Genomic DNA, 13,522 nt, shown 5'->3' with positions numbered 1-13,522 from the left:
TAATTTGGACATGTAACACGGTGATATAATAAATGTGTTATAAGCAACCAATTACATATGTGCTGGTCACACATTTCTACACAAATTTAAGCAAATACTTAATAATCTTATTATGATGACCTAACATTTGAGGCCGGATTCTGAAAACTGGCTTTGTTTGCAGTTAGATGTTTAGAAAGTTTATAAACTCTTTTGGGGGTCAGTGAAAGTTATTTGTTACATGAAAATAAGTTCTTTAGTACAATAAGTATTTTTAGAATTAAAATAATTCCAAAGGTGTTTTAATTACAAAACAAGAAGTTTGCTCACCAGGTAGATGATTGAATGTTGTTTACATTGAGTATAATCTTACATAAATAAATATGAGATATTTGACTTTGTAGCTGGACAAATAGTATTTGGACAATAGTTCAAAATAATCATGCTTTTTCAACTTTTGTGAATACTTAAGTATTCTAAGACTGTTGTTATATTATGCACATGATACATCATTATTTAAAATGTTTTTACCAAATTACACAGAATATATATATCACATGACCATTATACTTTAGGAATTCATGTTCTAAATCAATAATATTTTTCAGCTTGATAGTGTATCATTTAAATAGCTATAATCCAAACTGGTTATAATTCTAAAAAACAGTCTGGGGCGCCTGGATGTCTCATTCGGTTAAGTGTCTGACACTTGATTTAAGCTCAGGTCGTCATGATTTCATGGTTTGTGAGCCCCATGTCGGGCTCTGTGCTGACAGTGTAGTGCGGAGCCTGCTTGGGGTTCTCTCTCTCTCTTTCTCTCTGCCCCTCCCCTGCTTGCATGTGTACTCTCTCTGTCTCTCAAAATAATTAAAAAACAAACAAACACACACCAATCTTAATGATTGGGTCAGTGCCCTTTAAGACTTAATTCATTGTCAAGAGTGTTCCTTCTCTTTGGTAGCAGTAGACCTCCACCTTCTTTCTTTCTTTTTTTTAAAAATTTTTTTTAATGTTTATCTATTTTTGAGAGACAGAGAGTGACAGAAAATGAGCAGGGGAGGGGCAGAGAGAGAGGGAGACAGAATCCAGCAGGCTCCAGGCTCTGAACTGTCAGCACAGCCTGACGCAGGGCTTGAACCCACGATCTGTGACATCATGACTTCAGCCAAAGTCAGACGCTTAACGGACTGAGCCACCCAGGCGCCCCTCCACCTTCTTTCTTACTAAAATCGTGTGTGTGTGTGTGTGTCTAGGGTTTTAATTTTTTCTAAAAATCACTTTCAGTGCTTGATCTGTATATGTTTGATACTAGAACAGTTATATGTTGACAGTATCTTCTGATGACACTTCAGTGGTGTACATCTAGTGGATTTTTCTTTTTCTTTCAGGAATTGATGCCAACATAAAGGATAGCTTAGGTAGAACTGTCTTAGACATTCTGAAAGAACATCCATCTCAGAAATCTCTCCAGATTGCAACACTCTTACAAGGTAAACAATATTAAATGATGGATGAGTTTGCCTTAAAGTTACGATTAAATTAAATCTACCACAGTTTTCTCTTGAGTTTTTGATTTACTGTTTACTTTTGAGTGAACTTATTTACATTTTTTTCTGGTAACCCTTAAACTAAATAATAATACTTCTTAATGTTTTATTTCCGTTTTAAACTAATCAGTATTTTAAGAAAAGCTAAAGTGGTTTTTCACTCATTTGCTATTAAAAGGGTTTTTTAAATCCATATAGCAAATATGTAGTTATGAACTTGAAGATAATAAGCCTATAGAGTGATGATGATTAAGTATTATCTTACACTTGAATAATGCTTTAAGAATTTGCAGTTATTTTTTTTTTATTTTGCCTGTTTTCTATAACTTTGTGAGATAGGTAAGTCTGATATCATTATTCTCCTTCTTGCACATGAGGGGAACTAAAGCCCCAAGAGGCTGATATGTAACCTATTCGAGGTGGTAGAACTAGTACATAAATATTGGGTTAACAACAAAAATTGTACTTAACTGGAAGAATACAGATTGTTTCCTCCCTAATCCAGGAGTACAAGATGATTCGGTCTTGCCAGGCTTTGTTTTTGATAAAGGTCATTAAGTAACTGTATAGTTAGTGCAGCTGAAGGTTTGACAACCATGTAGGTACTACTTTTTCATTGTAGGATTGTATACTTCCTTACTTGATCTAAGACTTTTAATGGGATTTAGATTTAAATACTTTCCCTTTTGGGACATTTGGGCTCAACAAATGAGTGGATAAAGAAGATATGATTATACACACACACACACACCCAATGGAGCGTTACTCGGCAATCAAAAAGAATGAAATCTTGCCATTTGCAACATGGATGGAACTAGGGTGTATTAACCTAAGCGAAATTAGAGAAAGACAAATATCATATGACTTCGCTCATATGTTGAATTTAAGATATAAAACAGATGAACATAGGGAAGGGAAGCAAAAATAATATAAAACAGGGAGGGGGACAAACCATAAGAGATTCTTAAATATAGAGAACAAACTGAGGGTTGCTGAAGGGGTTTTGGGTGGGGGGGATGGGCTAAATGGGCAAGGGGCATTAAGAAGGACACTTGTTGAGATGAGCACTGGGTATTCTATGTAGGGGATGAATCACTGGATTCTACTCCTGAAGTCATTGTTGCACTATATGCTAACTAACTTGGATGTAAATTAACAAAAATAATAAATAAATACATAAATACATAAATGAATACTTTCCCTTTGTGCTTTGTGATTAGGCCTGACATGTCGTATGTTCCCTTAAAAACCCAGACATTAGGGCACCTGAGTGTCTCAATCAGTTAAGCATCTGACTCTTGATCTCAGCTTAGGTCTTGAGCTTAGGGTTGTCAGTTGGGCTGTGTCAGTTGGAGCCCTGTGTTGGGCTCCATGCCTAGCGCTAAGCCTACTTAAAAAAAACAACAACAAAATAACAAAACAAAAACCAAAAAAACAAAAAACAGACATTTGTTCTACGCTTTCCAGTTAGCTTCTACACTGCTCAGTGGTGATTATCCCCTGATTGTTACAGATTGGTGGCAAGTGTAAATAGGGGAGGAAGCTGGGATTGTTTCCTTGGATGTCAGTTGGGAAGTTGAAGAACAGCTTTATCCTATGAGAGATAAATGAATTAAAACCAAGTCAGGCAGGTGATGCATAGATACAGGAGTCAACAAAAGCCAAGAGGGGTAAAAAAAATGTGCTACAGGAGGTCATTCATGCTGTCTTCTCTATCTTCAAAACCTGTCAGGGAAAGGAAGTCCCCTGCAATTTTCTCGTTAATAAATAACTTAATTACAAGTCAAGTGCTTATAGAGATAAATCAAAATACATGAGTAGCTCTTCATATTAATTCAAATCAGATTGAATGAAAGCTAAAAAAAAGAAAAAAGAATGGTACATAACATTTTTTCTTCCCCTTCTAGGTGCTTTATATTTCATATTGAACTTTTGTATCTAAATTAAAAGAAAAACTGAGGCTTGTGAATATTACGTCTTTTGGGAAAAGCAAAATAAATGTCCACTAAAAAGAGGGTATGACATAATTCTAGACATTTACTGCATTGATTTAACTTAAATGAAAGTGTTATTACATAGGAGTTAACTGTCTGTGTTCTCTTAAGTGGTCAAGATTCATTACGTATGCCAACTTGTGATAGGCTATATGGGACATCTTTGAATTTTTAAAATTATTGGCGGGTTTTAGAATGTAAATGTATTATCTATATTCTTTGCATTCCTGGGTCACACCAGTGGTACATTTTAAGTCTTATGAAAAATTCTTATTTCACTAAAGCCAATTTAGAGTAGATAAAATTACTATTTGTGTCCTGGAGGAGGAATTCACTTTACATAATTACTGCATTTGGTCAAAAAATTTAAGGATAGAATTCCATAGGTTTCTTTCTTTTCCTAGTAGAATTTTCCTAGTAGAAATGCCCTTAGGTAGAAACTGTTTGGATAGTATGAAGACACAATTGTTTGGAATGAGAACAAACTTTTTTTTTTCTTTTGTCTTTTTTTTTAACTTTATTTTTTATTTTTTAAAATTTACATCCAAATTAGTTAGCATGTAGTGAAGCAATGATTTCAGGAGTAGATTCCTTAATGCCCCTTACCCATTTAGCCCATCCCCCCTCCCACAACCCCTCCAGCAACCCTCAGTTTGTTCTCCATATTTATGAGTCTCTTTTTGTTTTGTCCCCCTCCCTGTTTTTATATTATTTTTGTTTCCCTTTCCTTATATTCATCTGTTTTGTCTCTTAAAGTCCTCATATGAGTGAAGTCATATGATTTTTGTCTTTCTCTGAGTGACTAATTTCACTTAGCATAATACCCTCCAGTTCCATCCATGTAGTTGCAAATGGAAAGATTTCATTCTTTTTGATTGCTGAGTAATACTCCATTGTATATATATATACCACATTTTCTTTATCCATTCATCCATCCATGGACATTTGGGATCTTTCCATACTTTGGCTATTGTTGATAGTGCTGCTAAGAACAAACTTTCTTAACTAGTTTTTAAGAAAAAGATTCCTTCTGAATAAAGTGTAAGTAAAAGATCCCTATGGGGAGAGATCAGTTGATTTAATCCTTTAGATGGAGACTACAAACTAGCCACAGTGAGCTGAATGCTTTTGGCAGATAGCAGATTGGTTTTGTTTAGATTAAATATTTTTGGCCACACTGTGTTTCCATAAAAATTGAATTGGCTTTCAACATTTACAAATGTAGGGTTTCAGCTAAAACTTCAGAGTTTTGTTGGTTTCTCAAAAAATGCAGGCTTTTATTTTACTTTACTGTCGAACTTTGGATGGGGCACCTACTTTCTGGTTAATCATGCTCCACATGCTTTCTGTTTTCTCCATGATATTGGGGCTGAATATTCATTGACATTTATCCCTGCATTCAGGTGCTTAGAGTGAGATGTTTTCTCGTCCCATGTTTATCTGGCTGTGCCTCGCATTAGCTGTATGAACATGGCCAAATTAAAATCCTTCTCCTTGATCCCCCACTTATTCTCTGTCTCTCTCTCAAAAATAAATAAACATTAAAAAAAGTGGGGGGAGGGCCTCCTGGGTGGCTCAGTCGGTTAAGCGTCCGACTTTGGCTCAGGTCATGGTCTCACAGCTCATGGGTTCAAGCCCTGCATTGGACTCTGTGCTGACAGCTCAGAGCCTTGAGCCTGCTTTGGATTCTGTGTCTCCCTCTCTCGCTCTGTCCCTTCCCTGCTCATGTTCTGTCTCTCTCTCTGTCTCTCAAAAATAAATAAACATTAAAAAAATTTAAAAAAATAAAATCTGATCCTTGCGTTGTCATCTTTAAAACAGATTGTAAGAGTGTGTGTCATTGTTTTGTGAGGATCAAGTGAGTTAATTTATATTACTTAGAACACTGCTGGGTGACATATTTAAATTTTGGCTGCTCTAATATTATTATGTCTTCATCAAAGTTACAAAAATGAGAGATAGGCTGAGTGTGAAATATTACTTTAGGAATAATGGGAGAGAATGTTATTTCTTTGTGGAAGTAAAGCTTAATGTGAAATTATGCTTGTCTTACAAGAGTAAATACCATTATAAACTTCATTCATGTTACCTAACTGGTTGTGGTGTCCATTGAATTTGATGTTCCTGTTTAGGTATCAAGTCTATTCAAAGCATCTTTAAGATGGTTTTAAATCCTCATGTAGAATACACTTAAGGAAACTAAGGGTGTTATTTTATCTTTAACAGGTGAATTTATTTATAACAGGTGAAAGAATGTGTCAAATTTAGTTTGCACAAAAAGAGTTTATGAGTCTCTTCCAAAATATCTTTTAAATTTTAATTAAAAAGATTTAAATTAATAGCTCATCATCAAGTTCTTTCAGTTTTTTTGGTTTTTTGAAGTTTTTTTTAAAAAACTTAGGATATATTTAGGATATGAGGAAATAAATGAAAAGCTGATCACCAGAAGTAAAACATAAAGTTTAGTTATTTTAAAATAAATGAATTCGACTATGTAATTTCAAAAACTTGTATACACAGAATATTTAGAAGGTGTGGGAAGATCAGCAGCCCTTGAAGAACATGTACATGAAGATACAACACAAGAAATACATATTTCATCTCCTGTTGAATCTCCTTCCCAAAAGACTAAGAGTGAGTAGTTAATTATAAAGCCCTTGAAATAACACTAGACCTTTATGTCCAAATTTGTTCTATACGTACAAAAAGGCTAACACTTGAAAATTTGAGGCCTAGTAACTTATATCTTATACTTTGTATTTTATCTATTTTTCAGTTTATTGAACTCTTCTATTTGTCAGGCCCTATTCTTGGCCGTGACACAGTAGCTAGCAAAATTAGCAATCTCTGCTGTCATGATATATACATGGACTAGATATTTCACACTAGATTTGTTTTCCAAAATGTATTTTTAATGTAGAATAAAAATATTGATATCTGGATTATAACAGCTGAAGTTTTATTTTTTCCTAGAAGAAATTAGAAGTATAAAGTACCTTTCTGAGAATGATTAGAAAAACGCATATTTGCATGCAACCTACAAAATATTCATGTTTTGACAGATGATGCATATTATTTATCTGTTACTTCTGTGCTTTTCCTTTATGTCACATAACATAATTTTAGTTTATTACTTATATAATTATTTATCTAAATACATTCTATTTCTTTTTATTGAACCTAGGATGTAGGCTCCCAGCACCATTTAAAATTGGTTAATGAATTCTGTCATAAGAAAGATTATTAAAGATTAAATGTTATAATGAATGAAACCTTAGGAATTGTAATTCCAGATGTTTTTATGTAATATGTATAAATGAACCTTCAATACTTATTTCTATTTTGAAAAAGAATAATAATAGGCAAAATTGGGATTTCTCCTTGTCTTTTAATTTAGTCTTTTCATTCTTGCGTTAATTATGGTTCAGTACCTTGTTTTCAACATATTTTCTGATTTACTTAATGTTGTTTGTCATGAGTTCTGTCACTATACCAGTCATATTTTTATTAGTTAATAGGAAATTTTAGCAATAGCCTTTCTTAAAACTTTGAAAAAAATTACTGTCTTCTTATAGGTGAAACTGTGACTGGAGAATTATCAAAACTCTTGGATGAAATAAAACTCTGTCAAGAAAAGGATTATTCTTTTGAAGATTTGTGCCACACAATATCAGACCACTACTTAGATAATTTGAGCAAGATTTCAGAGGAAGAACTTGGGAAAAATGGAAGCCAGAGTGTAGTAAGTAAGGGGGGAAGGAAGACAATGTGTCTGTCTTTGCCAATTCAATGTGTATCTAAAAGGCAGGGATTTGTGCATTATCCTATCTTCAGATTCTGCCAGTGTCAAATGTCAAATTCCCTATTGCTCTTTTCCTGATGTTCTTTGGTATTTTACTCTCACTGCATGTGTAGGGGAAGGACTGCTTTGATAAATCACTGATAGTTTGTGATGATCTTGCTACTGTTGACTTGCTTAATACATGAAATCATAGTTTCTTTGATTATGTTCTTTAAGTCTCACTGGGCATGATGATAATTGGTTTCCAAAGAAAGAAAAAAAATCTTCCTTTTGTCTTTCTTCCCCAAGTTCTCTATGAATTTAGTCTGCCCCATCTTGATTAAAGACAGAGCTGGGCTATGTGTGTATGTTCCCCAGTCACTCTGTATGTTATGGTAGGAGAGAGACATTTTGGAAAATTTGACCTCTGTAGTTTTATAATCTTATTCAAATCCCTTATGCAACCTACAAGCTCAGAATCTAAATCATGAGTTAGAGATTACTGATCATTTGGATTTCTATATTAACACAACAGCAAGAAAAACTATAGAGCATCAATCAGTTTAAAATTAAGATTTGTATACCTATTTTGTGTCATATAGAGGTAGGATTTATAGGGTGTACTGGTATTAAAGGAAATGCATTATTATAACATGAAATCTTTACTCACTTTTAGAACTTAATTTGTTATAGAAACATTATGCTTTCTTCAAAAGCTGATAAGAGTGTATTGTGTTAAGTATGTCATATTACTTATGAAAACTAAAAACATTGCCAAGTATAGTGACTATAAAGAGAATGTTTACTTCATTTAACTACTTACTGTGTGCTGACACTTTTTTCCCAGCATAGTCTAGCTCCATGGCTAGTCTTACTCCTTTTGTTTTGTTTTTTGTTTTTTTGTTTTTGTTTTTGTTGCACTGTCTTCTTTAAAGCATTGTATTATTGGCTCCAGTAAAACTCCTTATGAATAATTATGATTAATTACATATATACTGAAGTAAATACATGCAAGTTTTACCAAATGAAATTTTTATATTAATGAAATATTTACTGTAGTGTCAGTGTACTTTAATTTCAGGACAAAATTTCCTGTTTAAAAATCTAAAACTTATATATTATCTCCAAATTACAAACCAATTACATTTCAACATTTCCTTGAAGGTTGGTTACACGTTTTTCTTTTTTTTTTTTTAATTATTTTTTTGAAGGTTGCTTACAAATTAAAACATATTTATCCTGCATAAATATAATGTGTGGTGTTTAGGTTTTTAGGTTTGTTCCTAAAGATTTTTCTACACTGACTGTACTTCCGGTCCTCTACTTCTAAACCCACAAATTTCTGAAAACCCTAGTTTTCTCAACCAGTGGTTTCTAAACTTTTGTTTTCTTGGTTGTACATACCATAGCAAACAAATTTTAAGTAAATCTCCCAATTTCATGTATTCATAAATGATGTATATCTATTACTATTTTAAGAATTTGTGCTATAATTAGGTATATACTACAAGAGAAATTCAAGTAAGAAGGATACAGAATAAGTGTAAATAGAAGCTCTATTTTTTTTCCTTTTAACTCATTGAGTATCTAGTGCACCCTGGGGTCTGCACTGCACACTTTACTTGGAGACCAGGCTTACAGATTTCATGTAGTGATAGCAGGGATTTTAGTATTACGAGGGTAACATAGTTTAGGGGAACGTGGTTAAATATTTTTTTTGTAAGTCTAAGACTCTATTGTGATAGTAGCAAGAGAGAAATTAATGCTCATAAATTGAACTGAATATCTTACAACTCAGGCATCCTTTCATACAAGAAATCACTCTTTGTTCCTGTGACAAACCTTATATTGTGTTCCTTGAAAGTATTGTCATATTAAATAATAAATGTTACATGAGGCAGAAAAGCAGAGGGTACATATGAGTAAGGCAAGTAGTTTGATTTATCTGAAATTATTGATAGAGTTTATAAAGGGAGAATATGGGAGATAAAATTAGAAGGATAGGTTGAGGTCAGGCCATGGATGATTTTGAATGTCAGGATAAGAATTTTGGTATTTATTTTTTAGAAAGCGAGAAAAATCTAAAGGATTTGGGGCAGATAAAAGACATCATTGGAAGGGTCCTTTCAGAAGATTAATCTAATAAAAACTTGTTATCAATGTTTAAAAAGTAATCCGATTACTTTGACCCTTCTCAATAGCCTGTGTTTCATTTGGGTTCATTTGCATTTGTTGAATATTTCTGTTCATCAAAAATGTTTTTTCAGAGTTTGTCATGAATTGTACTCTCAAATTATGCAAAAAATTAAGTACTTATAGATCACCTAATATAGATGTTTGTTACCATGTTGTAAGTTATAGGATTTATTTATTTATTTATTTATTTATTTATTTACGTGTTTATTTATTTATTTAGAGAGTGTGCATGCACTCACACGTCCACAGTAGGGGGAGGGGCAAAGGGAGAGAGAGAGAACATTTTCAGCAGGTTCTACACCCAGCACGGAGCACGGTGTGGGGCTTGATCTTGATCTGAGCTGAAATCAAGAGTTGGACTTAACCTATTGAGTCACACAGGCACCTTACGTTATAGGATTTATGATTGCAGTAATGAAACATGATTCCTGACCTAAAGGAGTTCAGAATTCCTATTCTAAGAAGGCTTTAGTCACAGTGTACAGTAATAAGATTAACATGCAAAACACCAAATATATATTATGAGTGCTGACATTTATTAGGTGCTTGCTATTCAAATGCTTTATATGAATTAAGCCACTTAATCCTCATAGTAAAGCTAACTGTGGATTTATAGACTGGGGAAATGACTCAGCTGGCAAGTGGCAGATCTAGGATTCAAACTCAGAGCTAATATCTTTAATTTCCAGCTACATTTCTCATAATAAATTACCCGGTGGTCAAAGGAAATTTTTTTTAAAGGGAGAGACTAGTGAAGACTTACTGGTAGTCACTGAAGGCTTCATGGAGGTAGGGAGAGACCAAACTGGGCTCTAGTTGAAGAGGAGATATGTCTTGTACTTGTTTTGGAATAAATGAATGAGTGAAAGGGAAGATTCCAGCTTGCAGAAACAATATATGCAAAAGCAGAGGTGAGACATAGCGTATGATTTGAAAAGAATGGTTTATTGTAAGAGTTGATTTTGGAAAGTAGTGGGAAACAAATTTGGGTAAGTAATGATAGTCTCTAACACTTATGGAGCACTTTATTTCTATTAACTGATCTAATCTTCACAATAACCCTATGAGATAGGTAGTATTATTCCTCCCATTTTACAGATGAGAAATTGGAGGCACAGAGGACTTTTATGATTTTCCCACATTTACACAGTAATTGCCAGACCCAGGATCTGAAAACCGGCAGTCTGAGGTTGGTGCTGTATCTGTTACTGCTCAACGGTTTTGTTTGGGGAAGATAATTAGATTTGGGAAACCAATCAGAAGTTTAATATTGTTGCTGAGGAGAATATACTCTTGAATAGGAGAGTTCTGTCTTATAGGTGACATTTTGGGAATATAAAAATGGTAACTATAGTCAGATGTTCTGGGAAGAGACTTGGAGATTCTCAGCAATGGATATATGTTAGACTTATCTGGAGAGGCTTCAACATATACTGATACCGTCAGGTACCATGTCCTGACCAAGTAGACCAATGAAATCAGAATTGTTTGAGGTGGCTCTGAGCCTTGTTTATGTAAAAAGCTATCATGCATACTGTTGGTCTACAGGACTAAAAATCTGCAGGGTCTTACTGAAGTAATTGAGGTAATTGAGACCTGAGATACTGAGTCAGAACTGAGATCTTGATAACACTGCAAAATTATAGAATTTTAGAGCTAGAATAAGTCTCATCATAGGTATCCAGCCCAATTCTCCCACTCCCCAGTGTAAGAGCTTCTAAAAAATCTCTTGAATTTGAAACATTTTCAGTTTATCATCAAGGAAAATTCCCAGTATGGTCCAGCCATAGTCCTAAATTAAAATTATTTCTGTGTTATATTGGAATGTTAAATGTGGAATAAGATTTTTGCTTATCATTCACATTATTGGCTGAAAGATGGGCATTTGGGTTCAGTTAAAATTTAATTTTAGGTGATAAGAAATACCCATCTTGTTCATTGTATTATGACAATTCCAAAAGTAATTTAAAAGAAATTAAAATGTAAGTAAAATATGTTTTGTAGCATTTATATTATTAATAAATGTATTTTACACATTAATGATGTATCTGAATTTTGGGGATATTTTAACTGTTAGTTCAGTTTAGCTTTCATTGCCTTTTTTTCTTCCAATAGAGGGCACTCTAATTCAGTAATTTAAAATACAAAATCAGCTGTCTTATGTAAGAACTTTTACTTTTGAATAAGAGGTTTCTGGTTTTATTAAAATATTAGCCTTAGGTAGTAGCTTGAACAATTTTACTAATACAAGTGAATTAAAAGTTAAATTCTTATTATGATTGAATGTATTTGATTGAAGGTTTTACATTTAACGTGGAGGCCAGCTCCAGTTAAAATCACATTTTCTCTTGCATAAATTTTAATTCAAAAGTCAGTCTGTTTTAAATGCTTTTATAATATGCATATGGAGCCATTTTCTAAGTTGAATTAGAACATTATATAATCTAGAATGTAAATTTTGAAGAAATATAAATATCTTCACATTCTTTAGCAACCCATGAAATTCAGAAATTTTAAAAGAATATAAAATAATCCGAAAAATGTTCTATTCCCTTCATTTATTTTCCCAAGTCATATATTCATTGCTTCCTCCATGTATGTACACAATGTGCACAACTCTTAAATGTGAATACACTATGCCACAAAATTTGATTATAGCATACAGGTCATTAGAGCAGACTTCAGAATCTAGATTTCAGGAAAACTTTTTTTAAGATTTAAAATAGAAGAAGCATTATTGCCTCATTAGCTTATGTTTCTAAGAAGTAAATAGGAAGCTTATGGGATGAAATGCTTTATATGGTTTTTCTCCTAAGGGAAACTTGGATACAAACAGCATGTAAAACTTACTGTTTGAAAGGGATTGTATTGGCAGGTTATGTGCATTATAAATCAACCAGTACACTTCTTTTCTGTTCTTTCACTTTTTTTTCCAATGTAAAATCTTTAATTACAGGTGAACCTTCTGAAGCAAGATGGTTTACTTTAGTATATCAAGATTTTAGGATTCAGCATTTCATTATTTTATACTAAGCTTCTATAATCTGCTTGAGAAAACTCTCAGGGGAGTTGTTGGGGGTTATCTACAGAAAAATATACTTAATTTGGTGCAAGAATTCATCAGGTCTTAAAGGTTAGTAGAATCAAACTAGGTTGCCTAGAATACAAATGGTGTTTCTTTTTTTTTTAATTTTTTTTTTTTTCAACGTTTATTTTTATTTTTGGGACAGAGAGAGACAGAGCATGAATGGGGGAGGGGCAGAGAGAGAGGGAGACACAGAATCGGAAACAGGCTCCAGGCTCTGAGCCATCAGCCCAGAGCCTGACGCGGGGCTCGAACTCACGGACCGCGAGATCGTGACCTGGCTGAAGTCGGACGCTTAACCGACTGCGCCACCCAGGCGCCCCTACAAATGGTGTTTCTAAAATTAAGTTTACTTTCAAAAATATAATTTCTGGGGCTTAATATCAGGAATGTACTAATTTCAGAATTGTGAGAGACTTTGGTGGTTGTGTCATCCAGTTATATTCAGAGCACTTTGGGAAATGAATTTTCTGAAACATAAGATAGAGCATTCTTGCAGGATTATAATTGACTCTTCAGCACATGAGTTTTGTTTTTTTTTTATAGTGGAACTGAATCTTAAGCAGCAGTAACTATTAATCTTACAGGGAGTATTCAGAATATTTCTAATTTAAATAATTCATACCTTTTATAGTTGAACAAATTTTTTTGGCAGCAGTGACTCAGGCGACTTAGGCTGCTCTGTACTAAACCTAGGCTTGGATTGTCCTAACAGATTTTTCAGGATTTAGGGAATGCATAGGTTCTGTTGTCTTACGTTAATATTTTGAAGTTAATAGTGTTAACTGTATGTGTGTACCATATGTACATACAAGGAGAACTTCATAATCAGAATGGTAAGTCTTTTATCCCTCCTCTCATCCCAGGAAGAACTTGTACCTGTAGTGAATCTAGGAAGGTCATTGAGATATCCTTGGCTTCTAGAAGAGAAGAGTCATTT

The 13,522-nt window shown here is 33.6% G+C and overlaps 1 protein-coding gene across 18 annotated transcripts in view; it reads left to right on the top strand.

Annotated features, from left to right (window-relative positions):
- The window catches only part of ANKS1B (ankyrin repeat and sterile alpha motif domain containing 1B), a 1,079,650-nt gene that overhangs the window by 193,878 nt on the left and 872,250 nt on the right, over window positions 1-13,522 (top strand). For all 18 annotated transcript variants that reach the window (XR_006709127.1, XR_006709126.1, XM_045464947.1 and 15 more), the window contains exons 6-8: window positions 1,368-1,469; window positions 6,041-6,154; window positions 7,096-7,262. Coding sequence is in view for 16 of the 18 variants with exons in the window: in XM_045464947.1 (XP_045320903.1) it covers window positions 1,368-1,469; window positions 6,041-6,154; window positions 7,096-7,262 (383 nt within the window). In the remaining 2 variants the exon portion in view is untranslated. The remainder of the gene's footprint in view (window positions 1-1,367; window positions 1,470-6,040; window positions 6,155-7,095; window positions 7,263-13,522) is intronic.

Source organism: Leopardus geoffroyi, chromosome B4, assembly GCF_018350155.1.
Source record: "Leopardus geoffroyi isolate Oge1 chromosome B4, O.geoffroyi_Oge1_pat1.0, whole genome shotgun sequence".
Lineage (NCBI taxonomy): Eukaryota > Metazoa > Chordata > Mammalia > Carnivora > Felidae > Leopardus > Leopardus geoffroyi.
Note: the sequence above shows the minus strand (reverse complement) of the source record. Positions and strands in the feature narration are given on the sequence as shown.